Here is a 20458-nt window from a genome sequence, read left to right as displayed (position 1 = left end):
GCCGGTCACGCAGCATGTGTTAGCGGCCTGGCACAAGGCACATGTCTGAGGTAGCAACAAGGGGTGCATGGGTCTGTGTGCATGGGGGCTAGGGGCCTGTGGCCAGCTGGGCAGGGCACACACGTGACGTCAGCAAAATCTTCACTGAGCTGCTAGACCTGGCCACAGGCCCCAGAGTGCGGTGGCCACAGGGCACAGAATGCAGAGGCATTGACTGGGTGGGGCATGTGCAGCGTTAACAAAATTTGTCCTGAGCCCAGGGCCAGGGGACTTGGAGTGGGCGAGTCCTCAGGAGAACTCATGGGCCTGGTGCACTGCTAGCGGGTTAGTAGCAAGTGTCTGTGCAGCACTGCCTCCGGCAGGTGTCTCCGTGTTTATGCTGAGGCGTAGCGGAGGAAAATGGCCCCTGCCAGCTCCTCTGTTTCCAGAGAAGTTCCCCAGCGTGCCCCGAAATCCATATAAACAGATCTCCTTCCCCTGTTGCCTCTTGCTCAGGCTGTTATCTCTTTAAGGGTGGGGACCTGGCTATCACACACCTTCCTGGCTCCCCTGCTGCTGAGTCAGCTGACGTTCAAAGGTCCAGACTCCCAGGTCTGCGGTTATACAAACTGACGGAATTTAGCCCTTCTGGGTTTCAAGGCCAGATGTTATACGGATTTATTTTACCTGTGTGGACGCCCTGGTGCTTTCCCTTCTCTGCGGCAGTAGCTCTCTCCCTCCTGCTGGCAAATCGCCACCACCTTTCTGCCTCTCCTAACTTCTCCAGTGCCGGCAGTTTCTCTGCATTTGGTTGTGGATTTTGTTCTGCCAGTCTTCAGATCGCTCTCCAGTTTATTGACTTGGATGGGAGTGATACCTAGTTGTAAATGTGGGACGGAGTGAGTTTAGGGTCTTCCTACTCTGTCATCTTGCACCCCCCACACACAAATGTTTTAAAAACGGCTTCATTTGGAACTTTTGGTTAGCTATTGGGTTATTATCTCATTAATGGTGTTTGTTTGCTTGGTTATGTTGTGAATAACAACACTAATGCTTTAACAAAGATATTTGGAGTTCCTGACAAATACATTTTTGTTGCTATTCCCCCCCCCATTGGTACATATGTATATATATTTATTTATTTATTTATTTTTATTTTTTATTTATTTTTTTTAAAAGATTTTATTTATTTATTTGACAGACAGAGACACAGCGAGAGAGGGAACGCAAGCAGGGGGAGTGGGAGAGGGAGAAGCAGGCTCCCCGCAGAGCAGGGAGCCCGATGCGGGGCTCGATCCCAGGACCCTGGGATCATGACCTGAGCCGAAGGCAGACGCTTAACAGCTGAGCCACCCAGGCGCCCCTATTTTTTTTATTTTTAAAGATTTTTATTTATTTATTTGAGAGAGAGAGAGCACATGAGAGGGGGGAGGGTCGGGAGGGTCAGAGGGAGAAGCAGACTCCCTGCCGAGCAGGGAGCCCGATGCGGGACTCGATCCAGGGACTCCAGGATCATGACCTGAGCCGAAGGCAGTCGCTTAACCGACTGAGCCACCCAGGCGCCCAATATATATTTTTATACACACATATACATACACAAACAGTGGGGAACCTGGCTAGCATTTCAGAGGTTTAATGCTGACATAAGTAGTGGTAGTATAAGGCCATGATAACTTGTGGTTTTGAATTTTGAATGGTAAAGATTAGCTCATTTTCATTACTTCTATATAAATTTAATCAGAATACAATGCATAAGTCAAGAATTTTAATGCAGAATAATTTGAGTGACCTTTTTGGTAGTCAAGATGAACTTTATCCATGACTTTGTATTGTAGAAATTCTACCAAGATTTTGTTTTCATTTGTACAAATAAATTTCTTTTTTGGGGGAAAATTTAGTAATGAAAAGGGTTTGAAAAGGAGAATTTAACTTTGGAGGAATTTTTTTCTCTACTTTGTTCCATGTAGCTACCATTTACTTATCGTTTACTGAGCTAGGTACTTTATATAGTCTCATTTCATTCTTATAACAACCCCACAAGGTTGCATTTATTAATCTTACAAACTAGGTTAAGTAACTTGCTTAAGGTAATAGAGTAGTAATGGTAAAGGTGGGATTTAAATCTAGGTCTGTCTGGGCTCTTTCATTGCAGTGCCCTGCCTCCTGTCCAGGGATCAGGCATGAGGAACATAAGTTAAAGAAGGGATAATGAAAGCTAAACTAGGGGGAAAAAAATGAAAGGAATATCGAGTTCAATAAAATTAAAATATTTAAACAGATTTTTATCTTAGTTGTTACAGAAAAAATATTTTTATGGAAAAATTACTAATTTTGCTGGAAAAGCTTTTTCTAGAACAAGGGCTTATTTAGAGAAAGATAAAGGGCTCTAAATATTAAACAAGATATTTTACAAACAGTCTGAAAGCACATTAAACTGTCAAGTAGAGGGTCGCCCGGGTGGCTCGGTTGGTTAAGCATCCCACTCTTGATTTCTGCTCAGGTCATGATATCAGGGTCCTGGGATCAAGCTCCGCTCAGTGCGGAGCCTGCTTGGGATTCTCTCTCTCCCCCTGCCTTTTCCCCCACCCCCACTCGCGTGCGCGCACCCACACACTCTCTTTCTGTCTCTCTCTAAAAAAATAAACTGTCAAGTAGATATCATATCGCAATGAAATGTACTTGGTATCAAGCCTGTGTCATCTTTTTCTTTGCTAGATGTTGATGATGGAGACACGGTGACAGATTTCATGGCTCAAGAGCGAGAAAGAGGCATTACTATTCAGTCTGCTGCTGTTACCTTTGATTGGAAGGGGTATAGAGTCAATCTAATTGATACACCAGGTATGGTGTTGTTCTGGCAATGCAGAGATGCTGCATCATTGGAGGTTTTTTTTGTTTGTGGTTGTGTTTTCTTTTAAATTGTGGTAAAAAAACATATATAAAAAATATATATGCATCATAAAATTTACCATCCTAACAATTTTTAAGTGTACAGTCAGTAGTTAAGTATATTTACGTTGTGAAATTCTCCAGAAGTACTTCATCTTTCAGAACTGAAACTGTGTATTTATTATACAACTACTCATCTTTGTCCCCTCCTCCTACCCCTGGTAACTACCGTTTTTTACCTTTTTTAACTACCTTAGATACGTCGTATAAGTAGAACCCTACAGTATTTGTCCTTTTGTGACTGGTTTATTTTGCTTAGCATACAGTCCTTCAGGCTTCATCTGTGTTGTAATATGTGACAAGATTTCCTTCATTTTTAAGGCTGCATAATATTCCATTGTACATATATAACATGTTTTGTATATATGCAAAACTTTATACCGTTCATCCATTGATGGCCATTTGGGTTGTTTCCACCTTTTGGCTATTGTGAAGAGTGTTGCTATGTACGTGGTCTGCAAATAGGTCTTTGTGACTCTTCTTTCAGTTCTTTTGTTTTTTTTTTTTTTTTTTTTTTTTTTTTTTTTTTTTTTTTTTTTTTTTAAGATTTTAATTTATTTGCGAGAGAGAGAATGAGAGACAGAGAGCATGAGAGGGAGGAGGGTCAGAGGGAGAAGCAGACTCCCTGCTGAGCAGGGAGCCTGATGTGGGACTCGATCCCGGGACTCCAGGATCATGACCTGAGCCGAAGGCAGTCGCTTAACCAACTGAGCCACCCAGGCGCCCCCTTTCAGTTCTTTTGAATATATACCCAAAAGTAGGTATATGCTGGATCCTATTTTGTTTTGTTTTTTTAAAGAGTAAGTATTATGTTTCTCATCTTTTTCTTAGGTCATGTGGACTTTACCTTGGAGGTTGAGCGCTGCCTTAGAGTGTTGGATGGTGCAGTAGCTGTGTTTGATGCCTCTGCTGGTGTAGAGGTAAAAATACTGCCAAAGTAAACAAGCTACAACAGCATGATTTTTTTTTTAAAGTAGAATGTATTAGATTTAGTTAACTGTAACCCTATATAATTCAAATTACGATGAAAGGAAATTGGAATTTAATATTGCAGTGTGATCTCTATGTGATATCAGATATTTCATAGTAAAAGGAAAGTAGTTTGCATTTCTGTAGGAAATACGAAAGTTGGTGTTGAGAACTATGAAGGGCTTGAGATTCTTCTACCTTACTTTCACGCTAACTAGTTAGTCTGCCACAGTTTTATGGCATGCTGGCAGAAGACCCAAGACTCTTGAGTCATAGACAAAGAACTTTATTAGTCACAGAAATAGCAATAGCCAGAGTGATAGTGTTATCTTGTGTTATTTCCTCAAGACCCAGTTCCCACAGGATGATCTAAAGGGAGGCATGTGACAGCTGCACATGCAGGGGAACCCTGTGCTTAGAAAACGCATATTTTTTTTTTTTTTTAACAGAACCAAGTTCTTTTTTTTTTTTTTTTAAAGATTTTATTTATTTATTTGAGAGAGAGAGAATGAGAGACAGAGAGCATGAGAGGGAGGAGGGTCAGAGGGAGAAGCAGACTCCCTGCCTGCCGAGCAGGGAGCCCGACGCGGGACTCGATCCAGGGACTCGATCCAGGGACTCCAGGATCATGACCTGAGCCGAAGGCAGTCGCTTAACCAACTGAGCCACCCAGGCGCCCACACATATGTTTCATAAGGGGCAGTAAGCATGCCTGCTGGTTGCTCTGGAGAGAGACATTATCTTCCAGGGTTATAAGCAAACCTACCTTTTAATCCAGAGGGAGACACTGTCTCTATCTTTCTAAGCTGTTGATCATATCAACATCTTTTTTTTTTTAAGATTTTATTTATTTATTTGACAGAGTGAGAGCACGAGCAGGGCGAAGGCAGAGGGAGCAGCAGACTCCCCGCTGAGCAGGGAGCCCGATGTGGGACTCGATCCCAGGACTCTGGGACCATGACCTGAGCCGAAGGCAGATGCTTAAGACTGAGCCACCCAGGTGCCCTATATCAACATCTTTGAAAACATAGTCCAGAACAAAGGCAGTCACTGCCTCTCCTAAAAAAAATACGTAGAAAGCTGAAAGACCCATGAAGAATTATCTCCCAACAGTTAATATATATTAAATTCTTGAATAAATCTTAAAAACAGAATTATAATAATTTACACTGGGGTTAGTTATGCACTCTTTAGCTGGTATCCCCATTTGTCTTATAATCTCAAGATTGGCTCAGTGTTGAATAAAGAATCATCTTCAGTTCTTCTAATCTTAAAATTTTACTAAAAGTGATGCCTAAAGTGATCAAAATTAACATACTCCAAATGGTACAAATTTACAGTATGGGCTTCCTGATCTGATGCACTAAGAAGGACACAACATTACCAGTGTTTTATTCCTGGCAGAATGTTTGGCCCCAGTCTGATCATGAGAAGACAGTCAGATGAATGTAAATTTAAAGACATTCTGCAAAACAACTGGCTAAGGCTTTTCAGAAATTGAAAAAAATGTAAATGTAAGGAAAATGAGTGATGTCAAGTAAAAAGTTGAGGTACTATTTTAGTTTAAACGGTTCTGAAGATACAAGAAAATTAAATGTAATATCTTTGGCAGGATTCTGGATCTAAAAACAAAAAGTTAAAAAGGACATCATTAGGAAAACCAGAAAAATTTACATATAGACTATGTTACTAGAAAAAAATATGTGTCAGCTTTAATTTTTTTGAGTGTGATCATTGAAAATGATTAGGAGAATGTTCTTATTTTTAGGAAATACAGGCTGAAGTATTTAGGATTGAAGTGTCATGATATGTGCATCTTACTCTAGTGCTTTACTTGCCACCCACACATACACATACGTTGTTAATTTGAGTACTTTGACCAATAGATGCCAAGATGGGGTACATGTATAGGAGATTTATTGGGAGAAATGCCTGTGAAGAATAGAGAAGAAAAGAGAGCAGTGGCAGAGAACAGTTAGACCACAAAGCAGGTCTGACGTCTGTCTATAAAGGAGAGGGTAAAAGAAGGAGGATTGGGTAGGAAGGGTCTCAGACTACAGCATAGTTCCAAAAGGGGTTTGGCGAAGCTGATGGGTAGTCCTCAAGCCAAAGTCACCTGTTGGAGAAGTCCCACAGGTCTTAGAGGAATAACCTACATTAGTATTTCTGCCGTACTCAGCTATTAGCTGGGCCTTGAGAGACCATGGTGGTAGACAAGATGAGCAGCAGTTGGGGCTATGAGTCAATTAAATTCTTTGTAGTAGATCCCAATGGCATGTTCCCATAGCCACACATATAATGTGTGCATATGCACGTTTGAAGAAGAAAAGGCAAGTGTGGCAAAGTGTTCATATTTGGCGAATCTAGGTGAAGGGTACATAGATACTTATTGTACTATTCTTTCACCTTTTTTATAGATTTGAGATTTTTCTGAATGAGAAGTTGTTATATATACATATATTTTGTCATGTTAGATTAAATATTGTATGAATGGTAAGTTTCCAGAGTGCATTAACACTATTACGTAGGAAAATACTGTTTTAGGAAGTATGTGCTGAAATTTTCACAGTACATGTGTATGATCAAGGACTTGTATCCAGAATATCTAAAGAACTACAAATCAGTGATAAAAACTAACAACCCAGTAAAAAAATAGACGAAGGACTTGAGTGGATACTTCACCAAGAAAGATATATGAATGGCCCAATGAGCACATGAAAAGATGATCAGTCTCCTTGGTTATCAGGGAAATGCAAATTAAAATTACAAAGACTATTTCATACCCACAAGAATGGCTTAAATTAAGAAGAATGATGGCAAATATTGTTTGAGGATGTGGAACAACTGGAACTCTTCATCCAATGGAATGAGAACATTTGTCCCCTAAAGACTTATTCAAAATGTTTATAGCAGCTAAATTCATAATAGCCTTAAACTAGAAAAAACGTAAGTGCTCATCCACAGGTGGATAGAAAAACCAGCTGGCACATTTATACAAAGGAGTTCAGCCAGAAAAAAAAAAAGAGGAAAGAAGAAAGAAAGAAAAAGAAAAAATGAACGAACCAGTATACCCAACAACATGAATGAATGTCAGAGACTTAATGTTGAGTTAAAGAAGCCACGCTATTTATATGAGATTCAGAAATAGGCAGAATGAATCTGTGGTGACAAATATGAGAACAGGTTGTTTATGAGGGATGGGGAATATATGCAAGTGTACTTATCAGAACTCACTGTACACTTGAGTGCTTTTAATTCTATGTAAATTTTACTCGATAAAATTATAAAGTGGCTTCTGTTTTAGATAATGTCATTACATTAACCTTTTTATGCTCTGCTTCAGGGCTTTGGGACTCCACTAGGCACAGGTACTATAACAGACTGGAACTTTTGAAATATTTATAAAAAGTAGAATTAAAAGAAGTCAAATAGAAAAGCATATGAGAATTGTTACTTAGAAATACAGTTACTGGCTTTTTTTCCCTCTTCAGTTTACATCAACATTCAAACGTTCATAATGAAAATTTTTATCACGATAGCATTTTTGTAGTACACTCCTTTATGTTCTTTTTTTTTTTTTTTTTTTTAAGATTTTATTTATTTATTTGACAGCATAAGCAGGGGGAAAGGCAGGCAGAGGGAGAAGCAGGCTCCCTGCCAAGCAGGGAGCCCCATGCCGGGCTCTATCCCAGGACCCTGGGATCATGACCCGAAGGCAGACGCTTAACCATCTGAGCCACCCAGGCACCCCCCTTTTTGTTCTTTTAACATCACAACAACTATATGAATTAAGGCAAAAGTCCATATTTCACAGGTCAGCAAACTTACGAGTTCAGTATTTTGTGACCTGTACTAGGTAAGGTGAAGCTGGACAAAAATTATGTCTTCTAATTCTTGATTAAGTCCTCTTTCTGTGATTCTCAGTACCTTCCAGGTGTTTGTTCTCTTTGTGTAGCAACCTAAATCACCCAAAGTAGTATTCTCAGTTTGAAGCACACTGTTTATCACCCTTCATTACATTTTTAGCTCTGTTAACTTACTAGCAGAAGAGTGACTCTGGAAGTGTAAATGCAGCAGCACTAATTCTGTGCTAGAACAGGGCCCGATTCCATGTTATAATAGCTTCTTAGATCTGTTTGTTCTTTACATAATGACATAGTTGTTTTTGTCCAATATGAGGTTTTTTTTTTTTCCTTTTTCTTTGCCTTAGGCACAAACTCTCACAGTGTGGAGGCAAGCTGATAAACACAAGATACCTCGAATCTGTTTTTTAAACAAAATGGACAAAGGTGGAGCAAGGTATTTTAAGTGTTTTTTTCCCCCACATATTAAAGTAGAAATAAAATTTGAGTTTTTAATGGACTATAGCTTAAATTTACAAACAGCTGTTCTCTGTAGAGTATAAATATTCCATGGAATCTCAATTCAATCCCATTAAAAAGTTTCAAAGCAGGTAGTTCATAGGTTGAATAACAATGTGGGATTAATAGAGAGCTGATAGGTGATGAATCATCAGATTCTACTGCAGAGAGGCTGTATCCTGTTTTCTAGAAACCTGACAGAATGATGTCTTGCTGATCCACTGGTTCTAGAGCAGGATGAAATAATCCCTGTGTTGCTGAAGGCTGTGGTCATCCCCATCATTGCTTAAAGGTAGAGGGTAGATGATGATTTCCTGTCCCCCGATTTTTTTTTTTTAATATTTTATTTATTTATTTGACAGAGAGAGAGCGAGAGCAGGAGCATAAGCAGGGGAATGGGAGAGGGAGAAGCAGGCTTCTTGCCAAGCAGGGAGCCCGAAATGGGACTCAATCCCAGGACCCTGGGATCATGACCTGAGCTGAAGGCAGACGCTTAACGACTGAGTCACCCAGGCGCCTTCCCCCGATTTTCTTTAGCTACTGGCTAACATGCTCTCACTAAAAGGGAACTAGGAGAGAATGTAGATGTTTTAAGACCTGTAGAGAGGGCAAAAAAGTTAATACTAAGATGTGATGGTAATGCTCAAAGACTCACAGAATGGTAATCCAAAATGGATACATAGTTCTGAGAACATAATTCAGAATTCAGAGAATCAAGAATAAATAGGATTTTGGGGTAATGGGATAAGGAGAGAGAGCCTGGTCTGTGGTGTGAGAGTGGCCAAAACAAAACGTAAACTATCTCTCTCCTAAAACCACACAGTATGCTTTCTGTTTATGTAATTTTCTACTGTAATTCTAAAGCTGATAACATGATACTAAGAATAAGAATGCCTAAGATAAAGGTATAGAAAAATTAGGCTGCCTTTTGGAAAAAGGTGGGAGTTGTGGTGTGATAGCAAATGTCGTTAGAAGAAACAATCCTTGACTCATTATCACAAATCATGCATTTGAATCTCATAACTGCAATTTATTATCTGTGATTGTGATCAGTTGATTTAATCTTAATTTCAAACTATAGATAAGTGAAAGATAACAATAATAATACCCTAGATACCTATGTGGCAGGATTATGGTAGATACTCAGGCATTGTTACCTGAAATTGACATTGAAAGTTTATTCAACATACTGTTCTATGGAAAACTGTTAAATGGTGAACATTAGAGACAGTAAAAAGGGTTGTAATTTTAGGGAACATTCTTAAACCTGTTTTAAGAATCTTAACATTTTTAACTCTAGTTATTTTGCTTTCTGCAGTTTTAAGTATGCAGTTGAAAGCATCAGAGAGAAGTTGAAGGCAAAGCCTTTGCTTTTACAGGTTGGTTGATATTTGGTTGATTAATACCAACAACTCCAGGGGCACCTGGGTGGCTCTGTCAGTCAGATGTCTGACTCTCGATTTCCAGTCAGGTCATGATCCCAGGGTCGTGGGATTGTGGGGGAGCCTGCGTAAGATCCTCTCCCTCTCCCTCTGCTCCTTCCTCTGTGCTGGCACATGCCTGTGTTCACTTACTCGCTCGCTCTCTCGTTTAAAAAAAAAAAAAGGCAACAACTCCCAGTTTCCTCATCAGCTTATTTCTTTTTTATTTATTTATTTATTTTTAAAGATTTTATTTATTTGACAGAGTTAGCGAGAGCAGGAACACAAGCAGGGGCAGAGGGAGAGGGAGAAGCAGGCTTCCTGCCGAGCAGGGAGCCCGATGCGGGGCTCGATCCCAGGACCCTGGGATCATGACCTCAGCCGAAGGCAGACGCTTAACGACTGAGCCACCCAGGTGCCCCTCAAATCTTTTTTGAAAGAGTTGTCATGTAAATAAAAGTAGATATAGACTATGGTAATAATGATAATAGACATTTGGGGGAAAGTAGGGAAAGATAAGCTTTATCACTGATTCAATTGTAATTGAGTGGTCATTTAACAAAGTTAATAATCTCACTCTGACTTGGAGTTACCACTTGGTGAAGGCAAAGCTTTCAAAGGAGTTGTGGATGTTGTAAGTAAAGAAAAACTTCTTTGGAATCGTAAATCAGAGGATGGAAAAAACTTTGAGAGGAAACCCCTTTTGGAAATGAGTGATGCTGAGTTGCTGAAGGAGACAACTGAAGCAAGGAACGCCTTAATTGAACAGGTAAAATAAATACTTGGAGTTTACATTTGTGTAAATATTTAGAAACTTTAAAATATTTTATACATTATGAAATTTTTATAAAATTGCATATGGAAATTGTAATGAATAATAGAATGCACACCAATGTTTGTACCACCCAGGTTAAGAAATAGAATATTAGCAAATCTCTTTAATCTCTGTGTGCCATTTACTGTTTATATTTCTCTTTTCCACTAATCATTTACACCTCCCACCACCGCTATCCTGACTTTAGTGTTTTTCTTTCATTTGCTTTGCTTTATAGTTCGCAACAAATGTATGGATTCATGAAGGACTTAGTTTTCCATGTTTTTGAACTTTACATAAATGGAATGATAATTGTTTTTATTTTATAACATTTTTTGCAGATTCATTCCTGTTGTTATGTGTGGTTTGCTTCATTTTCAATCTTGTATAATGTGCCAGTATTATTATACCACAATTTATTGTCTGTCCTTCTGTGGATGCACTGTCCTTGTTCATAGCAACATTATTCATAATGGCCAAAGGTGGAAGCAACCCAAGTGTTCATCTACAAGATGAGTAGATAAAATATGGTATATACATATAATGGAATATTATTCAGCCTTAAAAAGGAAGGACGGTTCTGACACATGCTACAGTGTGGATGAACCTCGAGGACATTATGCTAATTGAAATAAGCCAATCACAAAAACAAATACTGTACTGATTCCACTTATATGAGGTATTTAGAGTAGTCACATTTGTAGAGACAGAAAGTAGAATCATAGTTGCCAAGGGCTAGAAGAGTGGAGAGTGAGGAAGAGTTTGTTGCATGGTATAGATTTTTGGTGTTGTGAGATTGAGAAAGTTCCAGAGATTAGTTTTACAACAATGTCAATATACTTAACACTACCCAGCTATTTAGTTAGAAATGGTTAAGATGGTAAATTTTATGTTTATGTTATATTTTACCACAATTAAATTTTTTTAGAGAATAAGATTAGTGTGGACTAGAATCAACTTCCTGTGTTCTGAAGATGAATAGTGATAATTACACTTACTGTATACTTAATGTATGTCCTAGAAGCATGATTTGAATTGGTTATTTAATCCTTCCCCTGTGAGGTAGGTACTAGTATTATCTCCATGAGTAACCAAGGTAAAAAGAAGTGATGTAACTTGACCTAAGTTTTTGAACAAGTTAGTAGTGGAGCTATTTCCAGGCAGTTTGACTTCAGAGCTGTGTTTAACCATCATATATACTTCTTTTCAGGAGAATGGTTAGGTATGTTTCTCCAATAGTTAGCGGTTAGGAGTGTGTTTTTTCTTTTTTTTTTTTTTTTTTTTAAAGAATTTATTTATTTAATTGAGAGAGAGAGAAATGAGAGAGAGCACATAAGAGGGGGGAGGGTCAGAGGGAGAAGCAGACCCCCTGCCGAGCAGGGAGCCCGATGCGGGACTAGATCCAGGGACCCCAGGATCATGACCTGAGCCGAAGGCAGTCGCCCAACCAACTGAGCCACCCAGGCACCCAGGAGTGTGTTTTTTCTCCCCAAGTTGGAATGTTTTGCTCTCTTGTACTATCATTAAACTTTTGAATCCTTTTTTTTTAGATTATTTATTTATTTGAGGGAGAGAGCGATCACAACTTGGGGTGGGGGCACAGGGAGAAGCAGACTGCCCGCTGAGCAGGGAGCCCGACTCAGGACTTAATCCCAGGACCCTGGATCATGACCTGAGCTGAAGGAGATGCTTAACTGACTGAGCCACCCGGGCGCGCCCACTTTTGAAACTTTTATTAAACTTACCGTCAGCTGAATTCTGTTTCATACTGGCAGATGATTAAGAAAAGAACATGAATTAGATAATTGCATTTTTATTGCTGAAGTGATGCCCTTGACCCCCAATTTAAATCTGTTCCCTCAGTGCAGGATTACAGTAAGATGAGTTACTTTAGTTGGAGTGTCTTAGGAGATCTGGTGAACATTCATAATGTTAAAGGAATACCAAGTGAAATTTTTATGAACTAAGACTTACATATTTATCTAAAAATAGCAATCCCTTATATATATTATCACTGGCTCTAAATTGTGTATCTTATTTCTTTTGAGCACTCTGAGTAGGTAGCACTTTATCTGACTATTGCTTCCCATGAATCTAGGGAACTCATCATATCCTATCTTCAGTTTTTTTTAATATTTTATTTATTTATTTGACAGAGAGAGACACAGTGAAAGAGGGAACACAAGCAGGGGGAGTGGGAGAGGGAGGAGCAGGGAGCCCGATGCGGGGTTCGATCCCAGGATCCTGGCATCACGACCTGAGCCGAAGGCAGACGCTTAACGGACTGAGCCACCCAGGCGCCCTCTATCTTCAGTTTTCAATCCCCTCTCTTTTACTTTGAAAGAAACACTATTTATCTCTTGAGAAGATGTAGAGAGTTCCTTGGCCTGCATAAGATAGATCATGTAGCTGTCTTGAAATATTTGGATAATGTACATTTATGGTATTTGGACTTAACAGTTGTGACAATAAAAACAAGTTACAGAACTAAAACCTTTTCTTTATAGGTTGCGGATTTGGATGATGAATTTGCTGACTTGGTTTTAGGAGAATTTAGTGAAAATTTTGATTTGCTACCAGCTGAAAAGGTAAATTTTATTATTCATTTACTTTGATGAAATTTTATTATTTGGCTGTGGTTTAATTTCTCTGTCTCAGGTGTTTTTGTTTTTTTTTGACTTTGCATAGCATTAGAAAAGGCTGACTTAATTAGGAGAACAGTAAAGTAAAGTCACTATCAGTACAAGTACTTAAATAATGGTAGTGATTTCCTATTGTCATATGTGCTGTATAAATCAGAAATTGAATCTCTTTTACTGCTGTTGAGTCAGCAAAAGTCAATTCTTTGCAGCATTTTCATTGCGATCATTTTTCTAAGTACTTGAAGGAAATTATGGATAGAAATTTTATATTGAAAATTTATTGGTTTTGTAGACTGCTGCAATGATTATTTTTCTCATCATTTTTTTCTGAATATGATTTAATTTTTTTTGGAAACTTTTTTTCTTTTCTTTTCAAATATATTAAGCCAGAGAATAGACATGTTTTAAATAGTGATAGTAATTGAATTAGACACATTTCTTCAAAGCATTTTTTTTTTTTTTAAAGATTTTATTTATTTATTTGAGAGAGAGAGAATGAGAGACAGAGAGCATGAGAGGGAGGAGGGTCAGAGGGTGAAGCAGACTCCCTGCTGAGCAGGGAGCCCGATGCGGGACTCGATCCCGGGACTCCAGGATCATGACCTGAGCCGAAGGCAGTCGCTTAACCAACTGAGCCACCCAGGCGCCCTCTTCAAAGCATTTTTGCTTTTTCTACCAGAGACCTTCCCCCATGAACTTGCCAGACTTTATCTTTAGTTTTCTTTATGAAACAAGAGTTACCAAGTAAAGTTGTTGTTTTGTTTATTTGTTTTTAAGTAAGCTCTATGCCCAACATGGGGCTCGGATTTAGGAACCTGAGGTCAGGAGTTGAATGCTCCACCAGCTGAGCCAGCCAGGCGCCTCCCCCTCCCCCAAGTGAAGTGTAAAGTGTTTTTAGGTGGGAATATGTATAATGGGGTCTAGAATGAGCCCAGCAAATTTACTTAGTTATTTTTCATGAAAGAATTAAAGAAAAACATGAGTCTCTAATTTTAAGACCTTTGGAATTAGAAATGGAAAAAAGTATTTTTCTTTTGAATGAAATGCCCTAATTATTGAAAATTTTTATTGTTTAGTATTTGAATGTTAGATGTGATGTTTAATGTGCCCTAAAGTCACATGATTTCTGTTTTCAAAGAGCTTATAATCTGAGTTCAAATTGACCCACCATGTCTCTTATCAGTAGCTTACAAGCACACCCAATCTTTTCTTGGCTTTTGAGGTCTTTGAAATTTGATTTCTGCTTTGATTTCTCATTTTTCTTTGGATTTGATTTGATGTGGGTCTAATTCCTTTGAAAAAATTGTAATTCGTATTTATGTTTTTAATATCTGGTCAGTTCCTCTATTAGACTATTAAGGTTAAATCAGAAGTAAATTAATTCATTTATTCAAGAAATGTTTTTAAGCAACTTATTTTAAGAACTTTTCTAGTTTCTGGGGATTCAGCAGTGTTTTTATGGGACTTGTTATAATGCTCATATAGATTTATATTCTAGTGGGTGGGGAGACAGTAAACCGTTAAATGTATATCCAAGATATCAAGTAGTGATTAATGTTATTAAAAAAAGAATAATAAGGCCTTAAAAATGATGGAAGTGTGCTTAGTATTTCTGTTTTACATGATTGGTTGGCGAGGGCATCTAATTCTGAGATACTTTGTTAGAGGCCAGTATACTGCACACGGAATACTTACGTCTCTGCTTTATAGCTACAGACTGCAATACACAGAGTAACACTGGCTCAGACAGCAGTGCCTGTGCTTTGTGGAAGTGCCCTGAAAAACAAAGGGGTCCAGCCCTTGTTAGATGCTATTACCATGTACTTGCCTTCACCCGAAGAGCGCAACTATGAATTTCTGTGAGTATGCAAGTAATAGATTAAAATCTTATAGCCTTGAAAAAACAGGCAGATAGTTCTTGTTTCCAAAGAGTAGTTGAATCACCATTTTTTGAATAACATTGGTGAAGGATATAATTGTAAATAATATAGAGCTAGATGAAATTTTATTTGAAAGGAAATTTGTCATTATCTTTTGTAACCTGCTATGTTTACAGATGGAGGTAGAACGTGTGGCTTTTTTGCTGTATAAAAGTACAAGTGTTTACCATGTTGTCTTAGTTTAAAAAAAAATATAGTGGGATGTTTGATAAATTTTCTGTAAATATGTTTATACTAGATATCAAGATTTTTTTAAAAAAAGATTTTATTTATTTATTTGAGAGAGAGAGACACAGCGAGAGAGGAGCACAAGCAGGGGGAGTGGGAGAGGGAGAAGCTGAGCAGGGAGCCCGATGTTGGACTCGATCACAGGACCCTGGGATCATGACCTGAGCCGAAGGCAGACGCTTAATGACTGAGCCACCCAGGCGCCCCTCAAGATTAATAAGCTCAAAATACTTTGTGGCTGTAAAGAAAGGTCATTGTTTTACTTTTCTTGTCACTAACAGCTTTGTACTTAGTAAAAAATCCTCTAAAATCTGAGTGAGCGTTGTACAAAATGGCAGGCAGGAATGGACTTTAATCCTTTAAGTAGGGTATTAATCACTTTTCATATCTCTCAGTTGGAGATGTATTAATGGTGAAGTAATTATGAGCATGGACTGTGTACTGCCTGGATTTAAATCCCAGCTCTTCCAAGTTATTTAACCTCTCACCTGTAAAATGCAGAGAATAGGACCTATCTCACTGGATTGTTACAAGAATCAAATGAGTTAAAATTGATAAAGCATATGGAACAGTGCCTAGTGTATGGCAGACTCTTGTAAGTTTTCACTAAAATTAAAAGAAAAGGGGGGTGCCTGGGTGGCTCTCTCATTGGGCATCTGCCTTCGGCTTGGGTCATGGTCCCGGGTTCCTGGGATTGAGCCCCACATCGGGTTCCCTGCTTGGCGGGGATCCTGCTTCTCCCTCTCCCACTCCCCCTGCTTGTGTTCCCTCTCTCGCTGTCTCTCTCTCTGTCAAATGTTTTTTTTTTTAAAAAAAAAAAGTTGGAGAGAATAGGGATAAGAGGGGAGAAGTTCTGTAATAGAAGTGTCTCACCTACTTTGATTCATGGGCTCCTTTGAAACCACTGAGAACCTGGAGCTTTTCCTCAGGAAAAATATGTACCTATGCACAAAATTTGGCAATTTCAGAGGGATTCAGGCTTTCTGAAACTTAACAGTGCACGTTAATTTAAGGACATCAGTCTGTAAGAATGTTGGCTGTGTAAACAAATTCAAGTTTATAGTGTAGATTTCTATGGTTATGCAACTGGAAAGAAAGTGGGAGTGAAAGTAGTGATTGGAAAGCATCTACCTGTATATATATATACCCTGTACAGGCTTTTGTGAGAAGTAGTATGATGTCCCTAGGTATATTTTCTGCGGAATGAACTCTATGCAGTGGAATTACTTGCAAATAGAGGTAATATTTGGGAGAGAATCTATTATTTTTAGTTTTGAGGAATTAATTAAAAGATCTCCATTAAATAATTCAGTCAGGTGGAGGAAGGGAGGTAATTAGTACTGACATTATTTAATCAGTCTGAGTAGCTAAACTAGAAGATATGAGGGAGGACATTAAGGTTAAGTTTGTACAATGATTCTGATCTGATCTGCATAGATACATGGGAAGTGTATTTTAAAGGTTTTTCTGGAATGTCTCAATTTGTAGGCAGTGGTATAAGGGTGACTTATGTGCCCTGGCATTTAAAGTTCTTCATGACAAGCAGCGGGGACCACTGGTGTTTATGCGCATTTACTCAGGCATGATAAAACCCCAGTTGGCCATCTATAATATTAATGGAAACTGCACGTAAGTAGAAGTTTAGGTTATTTCTAAAACTGCACTCATTTCTTTAAAAATTCTTTTACTAATACGAATCATGGTTTTTACAGGGAGAGAATAAGTCGTCTCCTTTTGCCATTTGCTGACCAACATATAGAAATCCCTTCACTGACTGCTGGTAACATTGCTTTGACTGTTGGCCTTAAACATGTAAGCGACCAGATGGTTTCTCTAGGAAATAATAGCTTAAATATTTAATTAAAAGCAGTTATTTTGCAGTAGCAAAAATCCACAAACAATCCAAATAGCCATCAGTAGTGGGGTAATGAATATTGGAACGTATTCATCAACATGGTTGAATCTCATAGTAGAAAGAAAGAAAATTACAGAAGACTGTCAACAGTATGGATTATATTTGTGTAACGTTCAAATTCAAGTAAAACAATATTCATGGGTACATACCTGTGTTTTAAGTTTAATATTTTGTTATTGAGGTTTTTTCCTGCCTTGATCACTGCTGACAGTTTAACCTTATAACCAATCCAGATAGTAACTGAAGATATTTTGCCAGTGAAGGCTCCATGAGGGCAAGGATTTTAAGTTTCTTTTGTTCGTTTTAGTCCCTAGATCAGTGCCCATCACGCATAACTTTTGTCAGTTGAATGCATGAAAATAGTTGATGCGTTATGTGTTTTTGCTAGGTTAAAACTATAAGGACATTTCATTTATATATGGATCAAATTGAATACATTTTCTCATTAAACTTTGGTATATTTGGCATTTAGGATAACCATTGTTACTTTGAACATTTTTTAACTTCTTTATGGTTAAGTGCAGGATTTAGGATCCCTTTAGTATAAAATTTCCACAGTTCAGGGCATCTGGGTGGCTCAGTCGGTTAAGCGTCTGCCTTCAGCACATCCCTCGTCTTGGGATTGAGCCCCACATCGGGCTCCCTACTCAGCGAGGAGTCTGCTTCTCCTTCTCCCTCTCCCCCCTGCTCATGCTCTCTCACTCTCAAATAAATATTTTAAAATAATAATAATAAAATTTCCACAGTCCAAATATTGGATTATAGCATTGAAAAAATCTTCTGTCCACCCAAAGGCAGGAGCTCCATGTACATATTTGAAGGAGTTACACAAATACATGTGAAATACTGCTTCAGTAGGAATACCTTTACAGAGAAGGAAGCTGGTACAGAGCTTTGTAATATTAAAGTTTAAAAGGGAAATTATAGTTTTAAAAATAACTGGAGTCTGTAAGGAAGCTATCAATTTTGCATGGTCTAGAGAATTCTGGTTAATTGCTTATTTTAGTTAATAGCAGATTTTTTGTATAACAGTAATAAATTTTTACTGGTGGTAAAACTCTATAATGGACTTCTAGCAGAAGTAACCTATTTTGACATGATTGAAAATTTAGGAACGTACATTTGTTTCACCAGATGAATTTTGGTTGTGTAGTGTGTGTGTGTGTGTGTGAGGGTTTTTTTTTTTTTTTAAAGATTTTATTTATTTATTTGAGACAGAGAGAATGAGAGACAGAGAACATGAGAGGGAGGAGGGTCAGAGGGAGAAGCAGACTCCCTGCCAAGCAGGGAGCCCGATGCGGGACTCGATCCCGGGACTCCAGGATCATGACCTGAGCCGAAGGCAGTCGCTTAACCAACTGAGCCACCCAGGCGCCCGTGTTGTTAGGATTTTATAGCAGTGTTTTGGATAGAATTGGTACAGAAGTTAAATTAGCTTTACCTCTGCAAAGTTATAATGAGCTTTATGAATTTGTCTCTGTTGGAAGCGTCACATGAAAATTTTTCTATTTGGTGAATCCTGGTGGTGAGCTGAGTGCTCGCCAGGAGGCTGTTTTCTTCTAAAGCATCTTGTTTGCTTACAGACTGCCACTGGGGACACCATTGTGTCATCCAAGTCCAGTGCATTAGCTGCAGCTCGTCGAGCCGAAAGGGAAGGAGAAAAGAAGCCTAGACAAAACAGTGAAGCAGAGAGACTTTTATTGGCTGGAGTGGAAATTCCAGAACCTGTTTTCTTCTGTACCATAGAGCCCCCTTCAGTGGCTAGGCAGCCAGGTACAAATAGTTTTAGTGTATTAATTAATTAGTGCTCTGATAATTTAGATAGAAACAGTTATGTTATACTTTAAAAAGATTTCTTTCATGATGTGAGTTCAATTTTATCAGAATTTATGGATAAGTATTACTTGTGATTAGTCTCGTTTTTTTATTTAAGATGTTTTGATTTTTACAAACTCCTTTTATTCTTTTCTTAGATCTTGGCCATTTTTTGCATATCATATTCTTCCTTACTCTTGTTCTTGTGGTGCTTTCTGTGGCATTCTAAGTAACTGGCATCAGGACTGCCCTTCCAGTTACAGTAATACATTAGATAGTTACTGATTCATAACTGATCATTTTGTCATCACCATTGATAAAATGCTCCTTTTCCTTGTTTTCTGGCTCAACCTTTAGAACTCAGTGAAGATATTTATATACTATAGTTAATGTTGTTTGACCTTTTTGTGTTGTGTACTTCGTTCTTTAGCCTGTTTACTCAGAAATCTTCAGTGGCTTCTCATTACTTACAGCACAAATCCAAATTCCTTAATATGCTATATAAATATCATGGTTTCAGCTGTTATTATTTCCAATTAGTTTTTGTTACATATTACAGAAACCCCCTCAAATAACAGTTGCTTTAATGATGAAAAGTATATTTCTCTCCCTTGTAAAATATGCCTTGAGTTGGTAGCCCAGGGGATAGAGGTTGAGTCTGCAATGTCATCAGGCACCCAGCCTCCAAATTTTTCTGCCCTGACTCTCTGAGTGCATAGTTCCTATCCTTAGTTATAGCATGATGGCTGCTAGGGCCTTTGGCATCACAGTAGAGTTCCTGACAGAGGAATGGAGTAAGGAGGAGGAAGATGTGTTCCTTTCCCTTTTAAGATTTCTTCTGTGTCATTGGCTATCACTTAGACATATGGCCACTCAGTTGCAAGGGAGTCTGATAAATGCAGTCTTTTAAAAAGCTAGACAGCAGCAGAATAGAGTGGAAGACCACTAGCAGTCTCTGATACCAGTCTTCTTGCCTGGCCTCATTTCTTGAAACTTCCTCCTTCATTCTGAACCCTCTTCTTTCACCAAACAAAAACGAAACAGGATACTCACACCTTATACTTAGTTCCAATTTCCTGAAGATACCATGCTCTTTTTGCATTGCTGTTTCTTTTAATTTGGTCTGTCTTGTGTTATGATGGCATGCCCTGACTGTATCCACCTGGAAAACCTTTACTCTTTCTTTAGAAAATCTCATCTCAAGCATCATTTCTTTTTGAGGCTCTCACTGAATTCCTATATTAAATTGTTGAAGGACAAACCTAGTTCTACAGGTGGCATTAGAAGCCATTTTTTCCCCTTGAAAACAAGTTGGACAGATGATTGAAAAATGAAAGCAACCATTTACTGCCTCCCCATGTCGTCTCGAGTACCAAGGGGGAAAGAAAGAAGAAGATCCCTAGCCAAGTTAGGGGTTCCAGTTCC

At 38.5% G+C, this 20458-nt stretch overlaps 1 protein-coding gene across 2 annotated transcripts in view; it reads left to right on the top strand.

The window, feature by feature from the left end:
* Positions 1-20458, top strand: part of GFM2 (GTP dependent ribosome recycling factor mitochondrial 2) — a 59149-nt gene that overhangs the window by 20849 nt on the left and 17842 nt on the right. Inside the window, exons 6-15 of one of the 2 annotated variants that reach the window (XM_021702001.1) lie at positions 2695-2820; positions 3760-3848; positions 8108-8196; positions 9577-9637; positions 10269-10448; positions 13001-13081; positions 14846-14994; positions 16792-16932; positions 17016-17115; positions 18802-18991. In XM_021702001.1, coding sequence (XP_021557676.1) covers positions 2695-2820; positions 3760-3848; positions 8108-8196; positions 9577-9637; positions 10269-10448; positions 13001-13081; positions 14846-14994; positions 16792-16932; positions 17016-17115; positions 18802-18991 — 1206 coding nt within the window. The remainder of the gene's footprint in view (positions 1-2694; positions 2821-3759; positions 3849-8107; positions 8197-9576; positions 9638-10268; positions 10449-13000; positions 13082-14845; positions 14995-16791; positions 16933-17015; positions 17116-18801; positions 18992-20458) is intronic. The other variant, XM_021702008.1, reaches the window with a different exon arrangement.

The sequence above is a fragment of the Neomonachus schauinslandi genome, chromosome 7 (genome assembly GCF_002201575.2).
Source record: "Neomonachus schauinslandi chromosome 7, ASM220157v2, whole genome shotgun sequence".
NCBI classification, from domain to species: Eukaryota; Metazoa; Chordata; class Mammalia; order Carnivora; family Phocidae; genus Neomonachus; species Neomonachus schauinslandi.
Note: the sequence above shows the minus strand (reverse complement) of the source record. Positions and strands in the feature narration are given on the sequence as shown.